The sequence below is a fragment of the Cherax quadricarinatus genome, chromosome 51, assembly GCF_038502225.1.
Source record: "Cherax quadricarinatus isolate ZL_2023a chromosome 51, ASM3850222v1, whole genome shotgun sequence".
Classification (NCBI taxonomy): domain Eukaryota; kingdom Metazoa; phylum Arthropoda; class Malacostraca; order Decapoda; family Parastacidae; genus Cherax; species Cherax quadricarinatus.
Window position 1 is genome coordinate 16146430 of NC_091342.1, and position 23140 is coordinate 16169569.

At 37.4% G+C, this 23140-nt stretch overlaps 1 protein-coding gene across 1 annotated transcript in view; it reads right to left on the reverse strand.

The window, feature by feature from the left end:
• Cpsf100 (cleavage and polyadenylation specificity factor subunit 2) overlaps positions 1-23140 on the reverse strand; it is a 125481-nt gene that overhangs the window by 38226 nt on the left and 64115 nt on the right. Inside the window, exons 11-14 of the mRNA XM_053784763.2 lie at positions 15112-15256; positions 14466-14586; positions 13841-13962; positions 12950-13102 (exon numbers count right to left, since the gene is read on the reverse strand). Of these exons, the coding sequence (XP_053640738.1) occupies positions 12950-13102; positions 13841-13962; positions 14466-14586; positions 15112-15256 (541 nt within the window). The remainder of the gene's footprint in view (positions 1-12949; positions 13103-13840; positions 13963-14465; positions 14587-15111; positions 15257-23140) is intronic.

Genomic DNA, 23140 nt, shown 5'->3' on the forward strand with positions numbered 1-23140 from the left:
AAGGGACAACCAGCCTTATTCAAATAAAAATATGTTGGTTCTCCCTTACCATGAAAACTTGGTTGATATGCCTTCTCTTCTTAAGACTTTTAATATTAAAGTTGTATTCAAAAATCTCGATACAGTAAAAAAACTTTTGATAAAGAATTCCCCCCAAAATGCTGATGGATGTGTCTATAAGATTCCTTGTAAAATTTGCGATAAAGTTTATTACGGTCAAACTGGTAAAAATCTCGAACTAAGATTAAAACAACATAAATATAGCATTAGAACTGGACAAGATTCCAATGCTCTATTTATTCATGTAAGAGATTTTAACCATCCAATTGATTTTCAAAAAGTTGAGAAAGTAGTATCAAGCAAGTCCATGGTCGACAGGAATATAATTGAATCTTGTTTCATAAAAAGCAGTTTTGACAATAATATGAATATTTCCTTTGGTTTATATAAATTAGATCCATTTATAATTAATAGAATTTGGGAAGAATTTAATAATACACTGGACAAATAATCTTTAAAATTTCTTATTTCTTGGGTAGAATAGCTTGTGGGTGAGTTGTGCCAAGGACCTTTCCAAGTTGGCTCGCCGCGCGTCACGTGTTTAAACCGTTGTGGGATCTGATAGTGAGGTGCCGACCAGACCCCTTATATAGCTTCCTTGGATGCTTTACTTTCATAGTTCCTTGATAATGTGAGTAGTCACGAAAGCGCTTGGAATTTCTCTATTCTTTCAGAGTGGTTGTTTTGCATATTCTGAAATCACCTGTTTACTGTGATCTTATTGCATATATATATATATATAGTATCAAGCAAGTCCATGGTCGACAGGAATATAATTGAATCTTGTTTCATAAAATGCAGTTTTGACAATAATATGAATATTTCCTTTGGTTTATATAAATTAGATCCATTTATAATTAATAGAATTTGGGAAGAATTTAATAATACACTGGACAAATAATAATTTTTAAATTTTCTTGGGTAGAATAATTTGTGGGTGAGTTGTGCAAAGGACCTATCCAAGTTGGGTCGGCGCGCGTCACGTGTTTAACCGTTGTGGGATCTGATTATGAGGTGCTGGCCAGCCCCCTTATATAGCTTCCTTGGATGCTTTACTTTCATAGTTCCTTGATAATGTGAGTAGTCACGAAAGCGCTTGGAATTTCTCTATTCTTTCAGAGTGGTTGTTTTGCATATTCTGAAATCACCTGTTTACTGTGATCTTATTGCATATATATATATATATATATATATATATATATATATATCTTCTTCTTTCTTTCAACACACCGGCCGTATCCCACCGAGGCGGGGTGGCCCAAAAGGAAAAACGAAAGTTTCTCCTTTTACATTTAGTAATATATACAGGAGAAGAGGTTACTAGCCCCTTGCTCCCGGCATTTTAGTTGCCTCTTACAACACGCATGGCTTACGGAGGAAGAATTCTGTTCCACTTCCCCATGGAGATAAGAGGAAATAAACAAGAATAAGAACTAGAAAGAAAATAGAAGAAAACCCAGAGGGGTGTGTATATATGTGCTTGTACATGTATGTGTAGTGTGACCTAAGTGTAAGTAGAAGTAACAAGACGTACCTGAAATCTTGCATGTTCATGAGACAGAAAAAAGGACACCAGCAATCCTACCATCATGTAAAACAATTACAGGCTTTCGTTTTACACTCACTTGGCAGGACGGTAGTACCTCCCTGGGCGGTTGCTGTCTACCAACCTACTACCTAGATATATATATATATATATATATAAATATATAAATATATATATATATATATATATATATATATATAAATATATAAATATATATATATAAATATATATATACACACACCCCTCTGGGTTTTCTGCTATTTTCTTTCTAGTTCTTGTTCTTGTTTATTTTCTCTAATCTCCATGGGGAAGTGGAACAGAATTCTTCCTCCGTAAGCCATGCGTGTTGTAAGAGGAGACTAAAATGCCGGGGGCAAAAAGCTAGTAACCCTTTCTCTTGTATAAATTACTAAATTTAAAAAGAGAAACTTTTGTTTTTCTTTTTGGGCCTCCCTGCCTTGGTGGGATACGGCCGGTTTGTTGAAAAAAAAAAAATATACAGTGGACCCCCAGATTAAGTTATCATCGGAGTAAGTAATGTTTTTCCGTCAAAAGTCACTGAACTCGGTATAAGTCATTCGTCCAGAACGTGTCCGCGAGGCCTGAGCAGCCCCGACACTCCATATACTGCCAGCGTGCCATTGTTTACCAGCCAGTGAGGATGATACCACGCATTCATACAATACATTTTGTGCTATTCCATTCTTTTTAGTGCTTTTAACTGCTAAATAAGCCATCTTGGGCCCAAAGAAAGCTTCTAGTGCCAGCCAGCCCATTGTTGTTGGAGGTATGTAGGGCTACTGACTAACACTGCCGTCTCTGCTGCCACCTTCACCACCACTATGTAAGGCTTATCTTTCAGTGGCCCTTATACACCCATCAACAAACAACACACCACCACTCATGACATTCTTCATGCCATATTTTATTCATTCTAGAGTATATATCATGTTTCTATGTAATAATATTGTTTATTATGTCATAGAGAGGTCATACTGCAGCTTTATACATCATTAGTAAGGCCTCACCTAGATTATGCAGCTCAGTTCTGGTCTCCATATTACAGAATGGACATAAATTCGTTAGAAAACATTCAGCGTAGGATGACTAAATTAATACATAGCATTAGAAATCTTCCTTATGAAGAAAGATTGAAGACTCTTAAGTTACATTCACTTGTTAGACGAAGAATGAGGGGAGACCTGATCGAAGTGTATAAGTGGAAGATAGGTATTAATAAAGGGGATATTAATAAGGTCTTGAGGATGTCTCTCCAAGAGAGAACCCGCAGTAATGGATTTAAATTAGATAAGTTTAGATTTAGAAAGGACATAGGAAAGTATTGGTTTGGAAATAGGGTAGTTGATGAGTGGAACAGTCTACCTAGTTGGGTTGTTGAGGCTGGGACTTTGGGTAGTTTCAAATTTAGGTTGGATAAGTACATGAGTGGGAGGGGTTGGATTTGAGTGGGATTTTCACATCAGAGCTTATTTCTTGGGTGGCATTGAAAATTGAGTTGGGCAAATGTTTTGTTAGTGGGATGAATTGTAAAGGACCTGCCTAGTATGGGCCAACAGGCCTCCTGCAGTGTTCCTCCTTTCTTATGTTCTTATGTTCTTATATTATATGAATTGTGCTAGATAAATAAGCTGTGAAGGGAATGTATGAAAATATAGTGGTGCCAACACTCTTATATGGGTGTGAAGCTTGGGTTGTAAATGCTGCAGCAAGAAGGCTGTTGGTGGCAGTGGAGATGTCCTGTCTAAGGGCAATGTGTGGTGTAAATATTATGCAGAGAATTTGAAGTGTGGAAATTAGGAGGTGTGGAGTTAATAAAAGTATTAGTCAGAGGGCTGAAGAGGGGTTGTTGAGGTGGTTTGGTCATTTAGAGACAATGGATCAAAGTAGAATGACATGGAGAGTGTATAAATCTGTAAGGGAAGGAAGGCAGGGTAGGGGTCATCCTCGAAAAGTTGGTGGGAGGGGATAAAGGAGGTTTTGTGGGCGAGGGGCTTGGACTTCCAGCAAGCGTGCATGAGCGTGTTAGATATTAGTGAATGGAGACGAGTGGTTTTTTTGACCTGATAAGCTGTTGGAGTGTGAGCAGGGTAATATTTAGTGAAGGGATTCAGGGAAACCAGTTATTTTTATACAGCCGGACTTGAGTTCTGGAAATGGGAAGTACAATGCCTGCACTCTAAAGGAGGGGTTTGGGATATTGGCAGTTTGGTGGGATGTGTGATAGGACAGTACAGTGGAACCTCTACTTGCGACTTTAATCTGTTCCATGACCTTGCTCGCAACTGGATTTGCTCGTTTGCAGAGTCAATTTTCCTCATTTAAATTAATTGAAATGCAATTAATTCGTTCCAGTGGAATTCTGTACTTCAATAATTTCGCTAATATCAACTCTACGGCTTATTTATCCATCTCACTTCATCTAATATGACATAATAAACAATATAAATAACATGGAAACCTGATATATACTCTAAAATGAGTAAAATATGTCATTCATGTAGTGGTATGGGCGGTGTCGGCGGTGGACAAGAGTTTGTCTGGAGACCGGGCAAAATACTTAATGAATAATTTCGCTAATATCATCTATATGGCTTATTTATCTATCACAATTCATCTAATATGACATAAACAATATAAGTAACATAGAAACACGATATATACTCTAGAATGAATAAAATATGTCATTCATGTAGTGGTACTGGCGGTGTCGGCGGCCGACGGGAGTTTGTCTGGAGACAGGACAACATACTTCTTGAATATTTCACTGTCATCAACTCTACAGCTTATTTATCTATCACAGTTCTTCTAATATGAAATAATAAACAATATAAATCACATAGAAACCTGATATATACTCTAGAATGAATAAAATATGTCATTATGTAACAGGTGGAGGCGGCGACAACAGCTCCCTCCTTGTTGTGGTAAACACTGCCATCTAGAGATGGCCTTTTGAAGCCGTCTATTATTATAATTATTATATGTAGTACATTATTATTATATATAGGTAGTAGGTTGGTAGACAGCAACCGCCCAGGGAGGTACTACCGTCCTGCCATGTGAGTGTAAAACGAAAGCCTGTAACTGTTTTACATGATGGTAGGATTGCTGGTGTCCTTTTATCTGTCTCATAAACATGCAAGATTTCAGATACGTCTTGCTACTTCTACTTACACTTAGGTCACATTACACATACATGTCATTATTATTTTTTATTAACACACTGGCCGATTCCCACCAAGGCAGGGTGGCCCGAAAAAGAAAAACTTTCACCATCATTCACTCCATCACTGTCTTGCCAGAAGAGTGTTTTACACTACAGTTTTTAAACTGCAATATTAACACCCCTCCTTCAGAGTGCAGGCACTGTACTTCCCCATCTCCAGGACTCAAGTCTGGCCTGCCGGTTTCCTTGAATCCCTTCATAAATGTTACTTTGCTCATACTCCAACAGCACGTCAAGTATTAAAAACCATTTGTCTCCATTCACTCCTATGAAACATGCTCACGCATGCCTGCTGGAAGCCCAAGCCCCTCGCACACAAAACCTCCTTTACCCCCTCCCTCCAACCTTTCCTAGGCCGACCCCTACACCGCCTTCCTTCCGCTACAGACTGATACACTCTTGAAGTCATTCTGTTTCGCTCCATTCTCTCTACATGTCCGAACCACCTCAACAACCCTTCCTCAGCCCTCTGGACAACAGTTTTGGAAATCCCGCACCTCCTCCTAACTTCCAAACTATGAATTCTCTGCATTATATTCAAACCACACATTGCCCTCAGACATGACATCTCCACTGCCTCCAGCCTTCTCCTCGCTGCAACATTCATCACCCATGCTTCACACCCATATAAGAGCGTTGGTAAAACTATACTCTCATACATTTCCCTCTTTGCCTCCAAGGACAAAGTTCTTTGTCTCCACAGACTCCTAAGTGCACTGCTCACCCTTTTCCCTTCATCAATTCTATGGTTCACCTCATCTTTCATAGATCCATCCGCTGACACGTCCACTCCCAAATATCTGAATACATTCACCTCCTCCATACTGTGACAACTCCCACTTTATATGTGATTCTTTATCTTTTAATTCCACGCCTCTTGCCAAGACCCTCGCATTTACTTCTCTTACAGCCCCATCTATAAATATATTAAACAACCATGGTGACATCATACATCCTTGTCTAAGGCCTACTTTTACTGGGAAATAATCTCCCTCTTTCCTACATACTCTAACATGAGCCTCACTATCCTCGTAAAAGCTCTTCACTGCTTTCAGTAACCTACCTCCTATTCCATACACCTGCAATATCTGCCACATTGCCCCCCTATCCACAATGTCATACGTCTTTTCCAAATCCATAAATGCCACAAAAACCTCTTTAGAGTTACCTAAATACTGTTCACTTATATGTTTCACTGTAAACACCTGGTCCACACACCCCCTACCTTTCCTAAAGCCTCCTTGTTTATCTGCTATCCTATTCTCTGTCTTACTCTTAATTCTTTCAATAATAACTCTACCATACACTTTACCAGGTATACTCAACAGACTTCTTTCTTTCTTTCAACACACCGGCTGTATCCCACCAAGGCAGGGTGGCCCAAAAAGAAAAACGAAAGTTTCTCTTAAATTTAGTAATATATACAGAAGGGGTTACTAGCCCCTTGCTCCTGGCATTTTAGTCGCCTCTTACAACACGCATGGCTTACGGAGGAAGAATTCTGTTCCACTTCCCCATGGAGATAAGAGGAAATAAACAAGAACAAGAACTAGAAAGAAAATAGAAGAATACCTTGAGGGGTGTGTACATTTATGCTTGTACATGTATGTGTAGTGTGACCTAAGTGTAAGTAGAAGTAACAAGACATACCTGAAATCTTGCATGTTTATGAGACAGACAAAAGACACCAGCAATCCTACCATCATGTAAAACAATTACAGGCTTTCGTTTCACACTCACTTGACAGGACGGTAGTACCCCCCTGGATGGTTGCTGTCTACCAACCTACTACCTAGGACTCAAAAGACTTATCTCCCTATAATTCTTGCATTCTCTTTTGTCCCCTTTGCCTTTATACAAAGGAACTATGCATGCTCTCCTAGGTACCTTACCCTCTTCTATACATTTATTAAATCTTTCTTTCATTCAACACACCGGCCGTATCCCACCGAGGCGGGGTGGCCCAAAAGGAAAAACAAAAGTTTCTCCTTTTACATTTAGTAATATATACAGGAGAAGGGGTTACTAGCCCCTTGCCCCTGGCATTTTAGTTGCCTCTTACAACACGCATGGCTTACGGAGGAAGAATTCTGTTCCACTTCCCCATGGAGATAAGAGGAAATAAACAAGAACAAGAACCAGAAAGAAAATAGCAGAAAACCCAGAGGGGTGTGCATATATATGCTTGTACATGTGTGTGTAGTGTGACCTAAGTGTAAGTAGAAGTAGCAAGATGTACCTGTAATCTTGCATATTTATGAAACAGACAAAAGACACCAGGAATCCTACCATCATGTAAAACAATTACAGGCTTTCGTTTCACACTCACTTGACAGGACGGTAGTACCCCCCTGGATGGTTGCTGTCTACCAACCTACTACACTCCAAAACTATATCCCCACCTGCTTTTAACATTTCTATCTTTATCCCATCAATCTCAGCTGCTTTACCCCCTTTCATTTTGCCTACTGCCTCACGAACTTCCCCCACACTCACAACTGGCTCTTCCTCACTCCTACAAGATGTTATTCCTCCTTGCCCTATACACGAAATCACAGCTTCCCTATCTTCATCAACATTTAACAATTCCTCAAAATATTCTCCCCATCTTCCCAATACCTCTAACTCTCCATTTAATAACTCTCCTCTCCTATTTTTAACTGACAAACCCATTTGTTCTCTAGGGTTCCTTAACTTGTTAATCTCACTCCAAAACTTTTTCTTATTTTCAACAAAATTTGTTGATAACATCTCACCCACTCTCTCATTTACTCTCTTTTTACATTGCTTCACCACTCTCTTAACCTCTCTCTTTTTCTCCATATACTCTTCCCTCCTTGCATCACTTATACTTTGTAAAAACTTCTCATATGCTAACTTTTTCTCCCTTACTACTCTCTTTACATCATCATTCAACCAATCACTCCTCTTCCCTCCCGCACCCACAAACCACAAACTTCTGCTGAATACTCTAACACTACATTTTTAAACCTACCCCATACCTCTTTGACCCCATTGCCTATGCTCTCATTAGCCCATCTATCCTCCAATAGCTGTTTATATCTTACCCTAATTGCCTCCTCTTTTAGTTGATGAACCTTCACCTCTCTCTTCCCTGATGCTTCTATTCTCCTTGTATCCCATCTACCTTTTACTCTCAATGTAGCTACAACTAAAAAGTGATCTGATATATCTGTGGCACCTCTATAAACATGTACATCCTGAAGTCTACTCAACAGTCTTCTATCTACCAATACATAATCCAACAAACTACTGTCATTACCCCCTACATCATATCTTGTATACTTATTTATCTTCTTTTTCTTAAAATATGTATTACCTATAACTAAACCCCTTTCTATACAAAGTTAATCAAAGGGCTCCCAATATCATTTACACCTGGCACCTCAAACTTACCGACCACACCCTCTCTAAAAGTTTCTCCTACTTTAACATTCAGGTCCCCTACCACAATTACTCTCTCACTTGGTTCAAAGGTTCCTATACATTCACTTAACATCTCCCAAAATCTCTCTCTCTCCTCTACATTCCTCTCTTCTCCAGGTGCATACACGGCTATTATGACCCATTTTGCATCCAACCTTTACTTTAATCCACATAATCCTTGAATTTACACATTCATATTCTCTTTTCTCCTTCCATAACTGATCCTTCAATGTTATTGCTACCCCTTCCTTAGCTCTAACTCTCTCAGATACTTCAGATTTAATCCCATTTATTTCTCCCCACCGAAACTCCCCTACCCCCTTCAGCTTTGTTTCACTTAGGGCCAGGACATCCAACTTCTTTTCATTCATAACATCAGCAATCATCTGTTTCTTGTCATCCGCACTACATCCACGCACATTCAAGCATCCCAGTTTTATAAAGTTTTTGTTCTTCTCTTTTTTAGTAAATGTTTACAGGAGAAGGGGTTACTAGCCCATTGCTCCCGGCATTTTAGTCGTCTCATACGACACGCATGGCTTACGGAGGAAAGATTCTTTTCCACTTCCCCATGGACAATAGAAGAAATAAAGAAGAACAAGAGCTATTTAGAAAAAGGAGAAAAACCTAGATGTATGTATATATTTATGCATGTGCGTGTCTGTGAAGTGTGACCAAAGTGTAAGTAGGAGTAGCAAGATATCCCTGTTATCTAGTGTGTTTATGAGACAGAAAAAGACACCGCAATCCTACCATCATGTAAAACAGTTACAGGTTTCTGTTTCACAGTCATCTGGCAGGACGGTAGTACTTCCCTGGGTGGTTGCTGTCTACCAACCTACTACCTGTAATTGTTTTACATGATGGTAGGATTGCTGGTGTCCTTTTTTCTGTCTCATAAACATGCAAGATTTCAGGTATGTCTTGCTACTTCTACTTACACTTAGGTCACACTACACATACATGTACAAGCATATATATACACACCCCTCTGGGTTTTCTGCTATTTTCTTTCTAGTTCTTGTTCTTCTTTATTTCCTCTTATCTCCATGGGGAAGTAGAACAGAATTCTTCCTCCGTAAGCCATGCGTGTTGTAAGAGGCAACTAAAATGCCGGGAGCAAGGGGCTAGTAACCCCTTCTCCTGTATATATTACTAAATGTAAAAGGAGAAACTTTCGTTTTTCCTTTTGGGCCACCCCGCCTCGGTGGGATACAGCCAGTGTGTTGAAAGAAAGAAATATATTATTATTATTATTGTATTATTATACGTATTATAATTATACATATATTATTATTATTATTATTATGATTATTATATAAATAATTCATAATTTTTATTCACACAAAAAATATAAGATTTACTGTTATTTCTTATTGTAATAATTGTATAAATAATGTTAACCCATTCACGACTGCATATTGGAATGGACAGTGACGTAATTTGTTTATTCTTAAACATAGCCAGGCAATAGACCATTTCTCCCACATTGAGCTCAATTTCAAGGTACTTTTTGTTGTGAAAGCAATCAAAATCATATCTATTTCCGTAATATATCTTCCATTCTATCAAATAAGACCCCCCCCCAAAAAAAAACGAGAATACAACCATAAAACCATACGAATGTACCGCTAAGGGGTGGCTAATTGCTGAGAAGTGAACTCCATTATTTATGCTTAGATTTCTTTAATTTTTGGTGTATGTTAAGAAGCATCTTTTCATCATACATTGCCCAAGTTTCAATAAGATAGTCCAACAAACAAATGAGATACAATTCCTGAGATCAGGAACAAGAGCCCCTCACCAGTGTCAAGGAAACTGTCTGAGGTCTGCTCGCTTATGTAAATTTTGCTCGCGTATGGAAGCAAAAAATTGACTCATAGACTGCTCGTATTTGGAAAAACTCGCACGTGGACACGCTCGCAAGTAGAGGTTCCACTGTATATATATAACTGGGGCCCTGATATTGTAATTATTTCAGGTCAGTTTTTATACTGTATCTTTATATATACTTCTATACTGTTGTATCTGGGTGCCTCTGCAAAAACAGTGATTATGTATGAGTGACGTGAAAGTGTTGAATGATGATGAAAGTACTTTCGTTTTGGGGATTTTCTTTCTTTTTGGGTTGCCCTGCCTAGGTGGGAGACGGCCAACTTGTTCGAAAAAATAAAAAAATATACCGTAGAGTTTATATTAGTGTCATACTGAAGGACTATCTTGCCCTTTCTCCCAAGATCCTCTCCAAGATACGATACTACGTGCCGCAAAATGCCCTTCTCACACTATACCACTCACTTATTTATCCATACCTCACCTATGCTATTTGTGCTTGGGGATGAACTGCAGCAACACACCTAAAGCCAATAATAACCCAACAAAAAGCTGCAGTAAGAATAATCACTAAATCCCATCCCTGGCAACACACCCCCCCACTCTTCAAAGATCTAATCTTACTCCCTGTTCAGTACATCCACACTTACTACTGTGCAATCTACATCTACAGGACCTTAAATTCCAATATTAACCTTGACCTAAAATGCTTTCTTGATAGTTGTGACAGAACCCACAGGCATAACACCAGACACAAACATCTCTATGACATTCCCCGTGTCCGACTAAACCTTTACAAAAATTCAATGTATGTCAAAGGCCCTAAAAACTGGAACACCCTACCTGAAAACTCTAGAACTGCAGACACATTCATCACCTTCAAAACTACCATTAGAAAACATCTTATCTCCCTGATACACCCCGTCAACTAATTACACGAATACCACCTGGTGGTTCACACTTACACTCACTCACCCATTTGACCATAAACAGAAATATAAATCTCAATCTTAAAATAATGAATCCTAACTAGTCATAAGTTGGCCTGTGATACTCCAATACTGAAACTATGTATTGTGCCAAAACAAAAGCATTCACATTGCTAAACTCACAAACTAGTATTTAGTCACTTACCCATAATACCAACTTACCTCATAATTTGTAATATTTTAAAATTAAGAATTAATCTAAGTCTGCCCAAAATGCCTAGCCATGCTAGGTGTTCTAGTGGTACCCTCTGTAATTATTATTTTACTACATGTAAACCACACAATAACCAAATTCTGTAAACTCAGCATTGTAATCCTTATAGAGAATAAACTTTGAATTGAATTGAATTGAGTTGAGTTGAGTTGAACACAATTCATAACATACACCAGAAAAAGACCTCTCTGGAATACTTTTTTGAGCAACAGAGGACCAGTGACTCTCAAGCTGGTCCTAGTGGCATTAAAAAACAAAGTAGGGAAGTAACCCAGGATAAGGACTTGGTACGTGAAGTCTTTATGGAAGAGGATTCCCCTTCCAAACAATTGTAAACTCCTCCATCCTCTCCCCTCCTCCTGTCTTCCATACATCACCATGTCTTAATAAAGGTAAGTGTGATGTTATTATTGTTTTATTCTTCATGTATCATTGTTTTCTGTGTAGCTAAATGTATATTTCATGTAGAAATTTTTTTTTTAATACTTTTGGGTGTCTGAAACAGATTAATTGGATTTCCATTATTTCTTATGGGGAAAATTAATTCGAAGTAAGTCAGATTCGGGATAAGTCACTCTCTCTGGAACGGATTAATTGCGTAATCCGGGGATCCACTGTATATATATATCAACAAGTCGGCCCCGTCTCCCCACCGAGGCAGGGTGACCCAAAAAAGAAAAGAAAAATCCCCAAAAAGAAAAATACTTTCATCATCATTCAACACTTTCACCACACTCGCACATTATCACTGTTTTTGCAGAGGTGCTCAGAATACAACAGTCTAGAAGCATACACATATAAAGAGACACAACATATCCCTCCACACTGCCAATATATATATATATATATATATATATATATATATATATATTATATATATATATTATATATACATATATATATGTATATGTATATATATATATGTATATATATATATATATATATATATATATATATATATATATATATATATATATATATATATATATATATATATATATATATATATATATATATATATATATATATATGAATATATATATATATATATATATATATATATATATATATATATATATATATATATATATATATATATATATATATATATATATATATATATATATATATATATATATATATATATATATATATATATATTATATATATATATATATATATATATATATATATATATATATATATATATATATATATATATATATATATATATAGTATATATATATATATATATATATATATATATATATATATATATATATATATATATATATATATATATATATATATATATATATATATATATATATATATATATATATATATATATATATATATATATATATATATATATATATATATATATGTATCTTATATATATATATATATATATAATATATATATGTATTATTATATGTATATATATTATATATATTAATATATATATTATACATGTATATATATATATATATATATATATATATATATATAATATAAATATATATATATATATATATATATAAATATATATATATATATATATATATAGAGTACAGTACCTTAAGTAAATGCACAGAGCCAATGTAACTCACTTGGTAAATGTGGGACTCCATTGAGGCATTGACTACCTGCCCAAGGGCTGGAGTGAATACCTTGGCTCGAGTCATGGTGCGAATATTGTCGGCAAAAGCTTGTAGGTCTGTTTGGGAACCTCTTACCAGGATCACTCGAAGTGGGTGCATTGCCTAAAAGAAATTTTGCATAATAACTGCAAGAAATGTTTGATTAACTTATTATATGCAAATAAATGATACCTTTCTTTGTAGCAATGGATGCTGCTTATCACAAAAATACAAACTCATAATGAATCTGTGAAATATGGAACACACTGGTCCATGTAAAGTGGTAACGTTCAATATTTTTAGTCTTCATTACATAAGACATGGAAATGATAGATTTAATAGTCATATAGATCTTACCAGTATCATATCAAAATGACCAACCAGAGCCACCTTCAGTCTTGCCACAAGATTCTCCAAATCCTGACCTGAGTTTTCTACAGATATGTAAGTGTGGAGACTTTAGAATTCAAAAGGTATAGGTAACTGTGATGTCTATGCACTTATGGCAAGAGTTTTAAATAAATGATGGTGAATGTTTCCCTCTTTGGGAAACCACACTTTGGTGGGAGACCACTAATGTACTAAAACAAATTGAGGATAAGTTTAGTATGACTAGCATGAATGCAATGTTCAGGCCATTTCTACTTAGCAGGGAGATGAAAATATTCACCTTCTATTCTCAAAATATTGAGCTATACTGAATGGATGTTTTTGAATGCATTTATAGTTTTTAGGGACATCATCCATGTAGGAGACAGCTGGTGTGTTAAAAAATAAACTTGCTTCATAGACAGAAAATACTAGAAGGAAATAAACTACATAATGCACTTTAACCATCATAAAAACAGTAATTCATCTCACCTCCACAATCTTACGAATACTCTCTCCATCACTGCGACCCTCAAAGTCAATAAAGAGAACCTGGGCTGCAACTCTTACAGTCACTGTTTGTGCCACACATTTTGATGGAACCTCCTCTATGTCTGAAATGTTGTACATAACAAGAAACTTCACATCTGAAGATAAGTTTGCTAAACATATAGATATATAAAACACCTAAAATAAGTTATCTTTCAAACAAAAAACACATTTATGAATTTACATTCTTTAATCACTTGTTTTCTATAAAGAAACAGTAGCCTGATACAAAATCTTTAACAAATTTCAATAGTTACAAGGCTTTTGATAAAATAAAAAGAGAGAATGACAAAAGTAAAATTAGTCAAATTTACTTAGCTTAGGTTCTTAAACTACAAAAAAGAAAAGTTAAAAAATTTGGAGCTATATTGTCTAGTGTTCTGAAGAAATCTATAGTAATGCGACATTTTATTTTCAGGCAGTGATTTAAATATGGCATGCATATATTGGGAGGAAAGCTAGGGTGTGGGATTAAATGATAACATATTTGATATAAAGTGGGAGTTGTCACGGTTGCTTTTTTGCCAATGATGGAGTGAGTGATGGTCAAAGTATTTTTTCTACTCACCCATAATATCCTCATCTTCATAAGTAATTTGTATATCAATATTCTCTTTATTTTCTTCCTTCATGGATCCTATGTCAAAGTCCTCAAGATTAATAAATTCTCCATAGTCATCTCCTCTTACCTGAAATATATCAAATGAAGTATGCTAGCAGCAAGAAACAAAACTGCATCAAAGATTAAGCATATACTATACAGAGGGAATATATAAGACTGCATACCTCATAAGTTGGCCAGGCCAAACATATGTTCTAAAGGAGGGAGGGAATTATGATTGTAGGTTGTTAACCAACAGCCTGGGAACAATGTCATACATCATAAAACTGAGACAAAGCCTGATTAACCTAATCAATCCATCTACCATTATACAGTACTATCAAGCAAGACATAATCTTATGCTATTGTCCACAAGTATGTAATGCATAAAAGTTTTCAAATTAAGTCATGCAAGAGCCTCAAGCACTAGAATACAGACCAAGTGTAACATTATAATTCTTGCTCCCGGCCAAGTCCCAAAACAACATATGTGAATTCAAATAATACCTTTCACTTTTAGCAACCTAAGTCTTCCATGCAATACCTGAATACTCATACTATTGTCCATCTGTAATTTTTTTTTATCTCATTATAAGCCAATTTCTTGTCTCACCTTATCTTCATGGTAAGGAAACATGGGGTGATGTTTGCGACTGCGAAACATGCTTTGGGTGCCGGCTTTCTCGTGCAAAACAATGATATCATGCTTTCCAGCTTCAAGGCCTTCCTCACCTTCACTGTCACTTGATGATTCAACCCTAAGAATTAAAATTAATAACTTTGTTAGTCATATGACTAGCTAAATATATTGTACCTTGATAGATATACATACCTGGAACTATTATACTGTACATAAATAAGATTATTCTTTTCTTGTCAAAAACAATACAAAAACTCGCATTAATAGTGAAGAATAAAATAATGAACATTAAAAATAATTAAAAATTTAAAGAATAGCTCATAAAAAGTACACTAAAATCTTTCATTAATAGACCTCTCGTTAACCCTTTCAGGGTTGGTGCCGTACTAGTACAGCTTGCACGCCAGGGTTGGTGCCGTACTAGTACGCATAAATTCTAGCACCAAATCTAGCGAGAAAGCTGGTAGGCCTACATATGAAAGAATGGGTCTATGTGGTCAGTGTGCACAGTATAAAAAAAATCCTGCAGTACACAGTACATAATGAGAAAAAAAAACTCCAACTGTGTTATTGCTTTAAAACAGCGGCTTTGCAGTGTATTTTCGTATGGTATTTATGGTTGTATTCTAGTTTTTCTGGTCTCATTTTATAGAATGGAAGACATATTACAGAAATTGAGATGATTTTGATTGGTTTCACAATGAAAAGTACCTTGAAACTGAGCTCCAAGTAGCAGAAATGTTAGATTTTTGCCAAAGTTCAAAAGTAAACAAATCATGCCACACTTCCAATACACGTTTATAAAATAATGACTACATATATTCTTTCACAAGTGCGCTGATATTATTTATACCATTTCTACACTAATGCAGTAGTCTGCATAACAGTAAATCTTCTATTTTTTTCTGAGAATAAAAATTCAAAGTGGACAGCAAAAGAAATGTAAGAGAGGCTTGGGGACGTGACTAATGAACAGAAAAAAATTTATTTCAGTGCCAGGAATGTCTGTTTTGTTTATTCTGGACCCTATTTGGAAATTGGCATCTTTTGAAATTTGTGTGAAATTGGCAAAATTGCCAATTTCTGACCACTTTATTGAATAGTTGAAATTGGTAAATGGGTGGCTTCTTGTACTCATTTGATAGAAAAAATGGAGTTCTAGCAAAATAGTTATGATTTTTTCCGACTGGTAGATTGGAATTGGCCAAAAATAGGGCTCAAAGTTGGCAAAATCGCCGATGCGTAAACATCGTCGAGACCGCTAACTTCGCGAGAGCATAATTCCGTACATTTTCCATCAAATTTCATACTTTTGGTGTCATTATGATCGGGAAAAGATTCTCTATCATTTCATAAGATTTTTTTTTTTTTTCAAGAAATTTCCGACCCTGAGAACAAGTTTAGGAGAGGGCATGCCGACCCTGAAAGGGTTAATGGATTTCAGCAATTTCACACAAAAAAAAATTTCCACACAATGCTGGAAGCATCAGACCAAAAAAAGTCATACAAACAGGGGACTCCTGTAAGTAGAATTAAGCAAGCTTTACTTGTTACCTTGCATGGTCATGAGACAGCAATTTTACCCGCATGTAAAATGGTTAACATACTTGCTTCACATTAATATAATAAGATAATGCCAGGAACAATAGGCTAGTAACCCCTTTTCCCAAACAGTTTACTAAAAAGAAAAAGAAGAAAACCATCAAAGTGGGATGTTTGAATGTGCGTGGATGTTGTGCAAATGATAAAAAAGAAATGATTGTGGATGCTATGAATGAGAAGCTGGATGTCCTAGCTTTAAGTGAAACAAAGCTGAAGGGGGTAGGAGAGTTTCAATGGAGAGAAATAAATGGGATTAGGTCAGGGGTTTCAAATAGAGCTAGAGCTAAAGAAGGGGTAGCAATAATGTTTAAGGATAAGTTATGGCAGAAAAAGAGGGAATATAAATGTATAAATACAAGGATTATGTGGAGTAAAAAAGGGTTGGATGTGAAAAGTGGGTTATAGTAAGCATTTATGCACCTGGAGAAGAGAAAAGTGTAGAGGAGAGAGAAAGAGATTTTGGGAAATGTTAAGTGAGTGCATGGGGAGTTTTGAGCCAAGTGAGAGAGTACTTTCACTTGGGGATCTCAATGCTAAAGCGGGTAAAAATGTTGTGGAGGGAGTAGTAGGTAAATTTGGGGTGCCAGGAGTAAATGAAAATGGGAAGCCTTTAACTGAGCTATGTGTACAAAGAGGTTTGGTAATAAGTAATACATATTTTATGAAAAAGCGGATAAATAAGTATACAGTGAACCCCTAACATACAAAGTTCTCATCTAACGATAAAATCAACTTACGAAGCGTTTCAGTGTAAAAAATTTCCCCCGAAGTATGAACAAAACTCGACTTATATCATTCGTCCCGAACACGTCCATGCGTCCCGTCTGGCCTGAGCGCGCCTTAGCTGCCCTGCCTTCAGTTAGTGTGCCAATGTTTACAAGCCAGTGCGGTCGTTCCCACACATGCATTCGGTACATTTTGTATTATTCCAGTGTTTTTAGTGCTTGTAACTACTAAATAAGCCACCATGGGCCCAAAGAAAGGTTCTAGTGCCAACCCTGTGGTAATAAGGCCAAAAATTACTATTGAAATGAAGAAAGAGATAATCACAAAATATGAGAATGGAGTACATGTCTCTGAGCTGGTCAGGTTGTACAACAAACCCCAATCAGCCATCGCTAATACCTTGGCCAACAAAAAGGCAATCAAGGAAGCTGTTGTTGCAAAAGGTGCAAGTATCTTTTCGAAACACAGATCGCAAGTACTCGAAGATGTTGAGAGACTGTTATTGGTGTGGATAAATGAAAAACAGATATCAGGAGATAGCATCTCTCAAGCAATCATATGTGAAAAGGCAAGGCAGTTGCATGACAATTTAATTAAAAAAATGCCTGCAACTAGTGGTGATGTGAGTGAATTTAAGGCCAGCAAAGGTTGGTTTGAGAGATTTAAGAATCGTAGTGGCACACACAGTGTGATAAGGCATGATGAGACTGCCAGTTCGGACAAAAAAGCGGCTGAAAAATATGTGCAGGAATTCCAGGTGTACATAGAGGGTGAAGGATTGCAACCCCAAGAAGTGTTTAATTGTGATGAAACAGGCCTGTTTTGAAAGAAAATGCCAAACAGGACCTACATTACACAGGAGGAAAAAGCACTCCCAGGACACAAGCCTATGAAGGACAGGGTTACTTTAATGTTGTGTAGTAATGCTGGTGGGGATTGCAGAGTGAAGCCTCTATTTGTGTATCACCCTGAAACTCCCAGAGTGTTCAGGAAAAACAATGTCGTCAAGGCTAATTTGCGTGATGTGGAGGGCAAACACTAAGGCATGGGTCAGTAGGGACATTTTCTATGATTGGTTTTAGCAAGTGTTTGACCCCACTGTTAAAAATTACCTCCTGGAAAATAAATTGGACCTTAAGTGCCTCCTGGCATTAGACAATGCTCATCCTTCAGACTTGCCAGAGCAAATTTCGGGGGAGTTGAGTTTTATTAAAGTAAAGTTTTCGCCTCCTAATACCACTCCTCTCCTCCAGCCCATGGACCAGCAGGTCATTTCAAATTTCAAAAAACTGTACACCAAAGCTGTTTGAAAAGTGCTTTGAAGTGACCTCAGACACTCGAGTGACCCTAAGAGAGTTTTGAAAAAATCACTTTAGTATCCTCAATTGCATAAACCTTATAGGTAAGGCTTGGGAGGGAGTGACTATCAGGACCTTGAACTCTGCTTGGAGGAAATTGTGGCCACAATGTGTATAAGAGAGGGATTTAGAAGAATTTGGGGCTAACCCTAAGGAGTCTATGCCAGTTGTGGAATCTACTGTGGCATTGGAGAAGTCCATGGGGTTGGAGGTTAGTAGGGAGGATGTGGAAGAGTTGGTGGAGGACGACGATGAAGAACTAACCACTGATGAGCTGCAAGAGCATCTGCAACAACAAGAGGCCACAACTGAGGAAAATGCTTCAGAGGAGGGGAGAGAGAAATTGAGGAAACTGCCTTCTTCAAAGATTAAGGAAATGTGTGCAGAGTGGGTTGAACTGCAAGCCTTTATAGAAGAAAATCATCCTGACACAGCTATTGCAAGCCATGCTGGTGACTTTTACAATGACAATGTTGTTAACCACTTTAGGAAAATCTTAAAGGAACGTGAGGTACAGAGCTCTATGGACAGATTTTTGGTGCGACAGAGGTCCAGTGACTCTCAAGTTGTTCCTAGTGGCATTAAAAGAAGAAGGAAAGTAACCCCAGAAAAGGACTTGCTACCTAAAGTCCTTATGGAAGGGGATTCCCCTTTCCAAAAATTAATACATTTCCATCTCCCCTCCTCCCATCTCATCACACAGCACTACATCTTCAATAAAGGTAAGTGTCATTTATTCTTCATTTAATACAGTATGTATATTGTGCATCTATCCTTCTTTTTGTGTGTAGGAAAATGTATATTTCATGTGTTAAATTTTTTTTTTTCATACTTTTGGATGTCTGGAACGGATTAATTGGATTTCCATTATTTATGAGGAAAATTAATTCGACTTACAATAATTTTGTCTAACAATGATCTCTCTGGAACGGATTAATATCGTAAGTCGGGGGTTCACTGTACAAGGTACGATATAGCACGTAATGAGAGTAGTTTGTTGGATTATGTATTGGGGGGTAGGCTACGGGATGTACATGTTTATAGAGGGGCAACGGATATTTAGGATCATTACACCTACCATCCGACTTACGACCTGCTCGACTTACGACCACTCGACTTACGACCGTGTTTTTTATGCCAAATTTCTGGGAAATAAACAACTACAGTGGACCCCCGCATAACGATGGCATCACATAGCGATTATTTCGCATACCGCTTACTTTAATTGCAAAAATTTTGCCTCGCATACCGCTTAAAAACCCGCTTACCGATTTTCGTCCGAGACGCTTCCAATGTGCGGCCTGAGCCACGCTCACATGTTCCGCCGGTGGCATTGTTTACCAGCCAGCCTCCGCAATAACATCCAAGCATACAATCGGAATATTTCGTATTATTACAGTGTTTTCGGTGCTGTTTCTGGAAAATAAGTGACCATGGGCCCCAAGAAAGCTTCTAGTGCCAACCCTGTGGTAAAAAGGGTGAGAATTAGTATGGAAATTAAGAAAGATTTTGAAGGGTTTGGGGCTAACCCTGAGAAGCCTATGCCAGTTGTGGAATCCATTGTGCCTACTTCAAAAATTAAGGAAATGTGTGCACAGTGGGTTGAACTGCAAACCTTTATGGATGAAAATCACCCTGACACAGCTGTTGCAAGCCGTGCTGGTGACTATTTCAATGACAATGTTGTGGCCCATTTTAGACAAATCGTAAAGGAACGGGAGGTACAGAGCTCTATGGACAGATTTGTTGTGCGACAGAGGTCCAGTGACTCTCAAGCTGGTCCTAGTGGCATTAAAAGAAGAAGGGAAGTAACCCCGGAAAAGGACTTGCTACCTCAAGTCCTAATGGAAGGGGATTCCCCTTCTAAACAGTAAGAAGATAATGCTCTCCCCTCCTCCCATCCCATCAATCATCACCAGATCTTCAATAAAAGTAAGTGTCATGTAAGTGTGCATGCCTTTTTCAGTTTGTGTGTATTAAAATTAACTTTTCATGTGGTAAAAAAAATTTTTTTTCATACTTTTGGGTGTCTTGCACGGATTAATTTTATTTCCATTATTTCTTATGGGGAAAATTCATTCACATAACGATTATTTCGCATAACGATTACCCCTCTTGCACGGATTAAAATCGTTAACCGGGGGTCCACTGTATTTGTGTTGTACAAAGTGTTTATACTAAACCTTACAGTATAAAATACAGTAGTACTAACAACATAAAAAGTAAAGTAAAACATGAAATACCAAAATAAAACAATAAAATAAAGTCATTACAAAAATGTTTTGTTGATATTCAGTAGTAAAGTTCGACTTACGACCATTTCGACTTACGGCCAGTTTCTCAGAACCGAACTCGGTCGTAAGTCGGATGGTAGGTGTATTTAGTTGTAGCTACAGTAAGAGTAAGAGGTAGATGGGACAGAAGGAAAATTGCAACAGCAATTAAGAGAGAGGTTAAAGGGTATAAACTAAGGGAGGAGGAAGTTAGGGTGAGATATAAACAACTATTGGCAGAAAGGTGGGCTAATGCAAGTATGAGTAATGGGGGGGGGGGGGGGGGTTGAAGGTGGGGAGAGTTTTAAAAATGCAGTATTAGAATGTGGGGCAGAAGTTTGTGACTATAAGAGGGCGAGTGCAGGAGGAAAGAGGAGTGATTGGTGGAATGATGAAGTAAAGAGTGTGATAAAAGAGAAAAAGGTAGCTTATGAGAGGTTTTTACAAAGCAGAAGTATTGTAAGAAGCGCAGAGTATATGGAGAGTAAAAGAAAGGTGAAGAGAGTGGTGAGAGAATGCAAAAGGAGAGCAGATGGTAAAGTGGGAGAGGCACTGTCAAGAAACTTTGCAGAAAATAAGAAAAAAATTTGGAGTGAGATAAACAAGTTAAGAAAGCCTAGGGAAAGAATGGATTTGTCAGTTAAAAACAGAGTAGGGGAGTTAGTAGATGGAGAGTTGAAGGTATTGGGTAGATGGTGGGAATATTTTGAGGAACTTTTAAATGTCGATGATAAAAGGGACGCGGTAATTTCATGCACTGGTCAGGAAGGTATAACATCTTTTAGGAGTGAAGACGAGCAGGATGTGAGTGTGGGGGAGGTGCGCAACGCATTACGTAGAATGAAAGAGGGTAAAGCAGATGGAACTGACGGGATCATGACAGAAATGTTAAAAGCAGGGGGATATACTGTGTTGGTGTGGTTGGTATTTTTGTTTAATAAATGTATGAAAGAGGGGAAGGTATCTACGGATTAACAGAGAGCGTGTATAATTCCTTTATATAAAGGGAACGGAGACAAAAGAGATTGTAAAAATTATAGGGGGTATAAGCTTACTGAGTATACCAGGTAAAGTGTATGGTAGGGTTATTACTGAAAGAATTAGAGGTAAGACAGAGAGCAGGATTGCAGATGAGCAAGGAGGCTTTAGAATAGGTAGGGGATGTGTAGAGCAGGTGTTTACATTGAAGTATATATGTGAACAGGATTTAGATAAAGGTAGGAAAGTTTTCAATGAATTTATGGATTTAGAAAAGGCATATGATAGAGTGGATAGGTGAGCAATGTGGCAGATGTTGCAAGTACAGTGGACCCTCGACCAACGATGACATCGATTAACGATAAATCCGACCAGCGATACATTTTAACGCAAAAATTTTGCCTCGACTAGCGCTAAAAAACTCGACCAACACTATTCGTTCCGTCTGAGAAGCGTCCACTTCTGGCCAGTGTTTACAAGCCAGCCAGCCACCGCGGTCGCTTCCAAGCATACAATCGGAACATTTCATATTATCACAGCCTGTTTAGTGATTGCACCTGCAAAATAAGTCACCATGGGCCCCAAGAAAGCTTCTAGTGCCAACCCTACAACAAAAAGGGTGAGAATTACTATGGATATGAAGAAAGAGATCATTGCTAAGTATGAAAGTGGAGTGCGTGTTTCCGAGCTGGCCAGGCTGTACACAAAACCCCAATCAACCATTGCTACTATTGTGGCCAAGAAAATGGCAATCAAGGAAGCTGTTCTTGCCAAAGGTGCAACTATGTTTTCGAAACTGAGATCGCAAGTGATAGAAGGTGTTGAGAGACTGTTATTGGTGTCGATAAACGAAAAACAGATAGCAGGAGATAGCATCTCTCAAGCAATCATATGTGAAAAGGCTAGGAAGTTGCATGAGGATTTAATTAGAAAAATTCCAGCAACTAGTGGTGATGTGAGTGAATTTAAGGCCAGCAAAGGTTGATTTGAGAGATTTAAGAATCGTAGTGGCATACATAGTGTGACAAGGCATGGTGAGGCTGCCAGTTTGGACAAAAAAGCAGC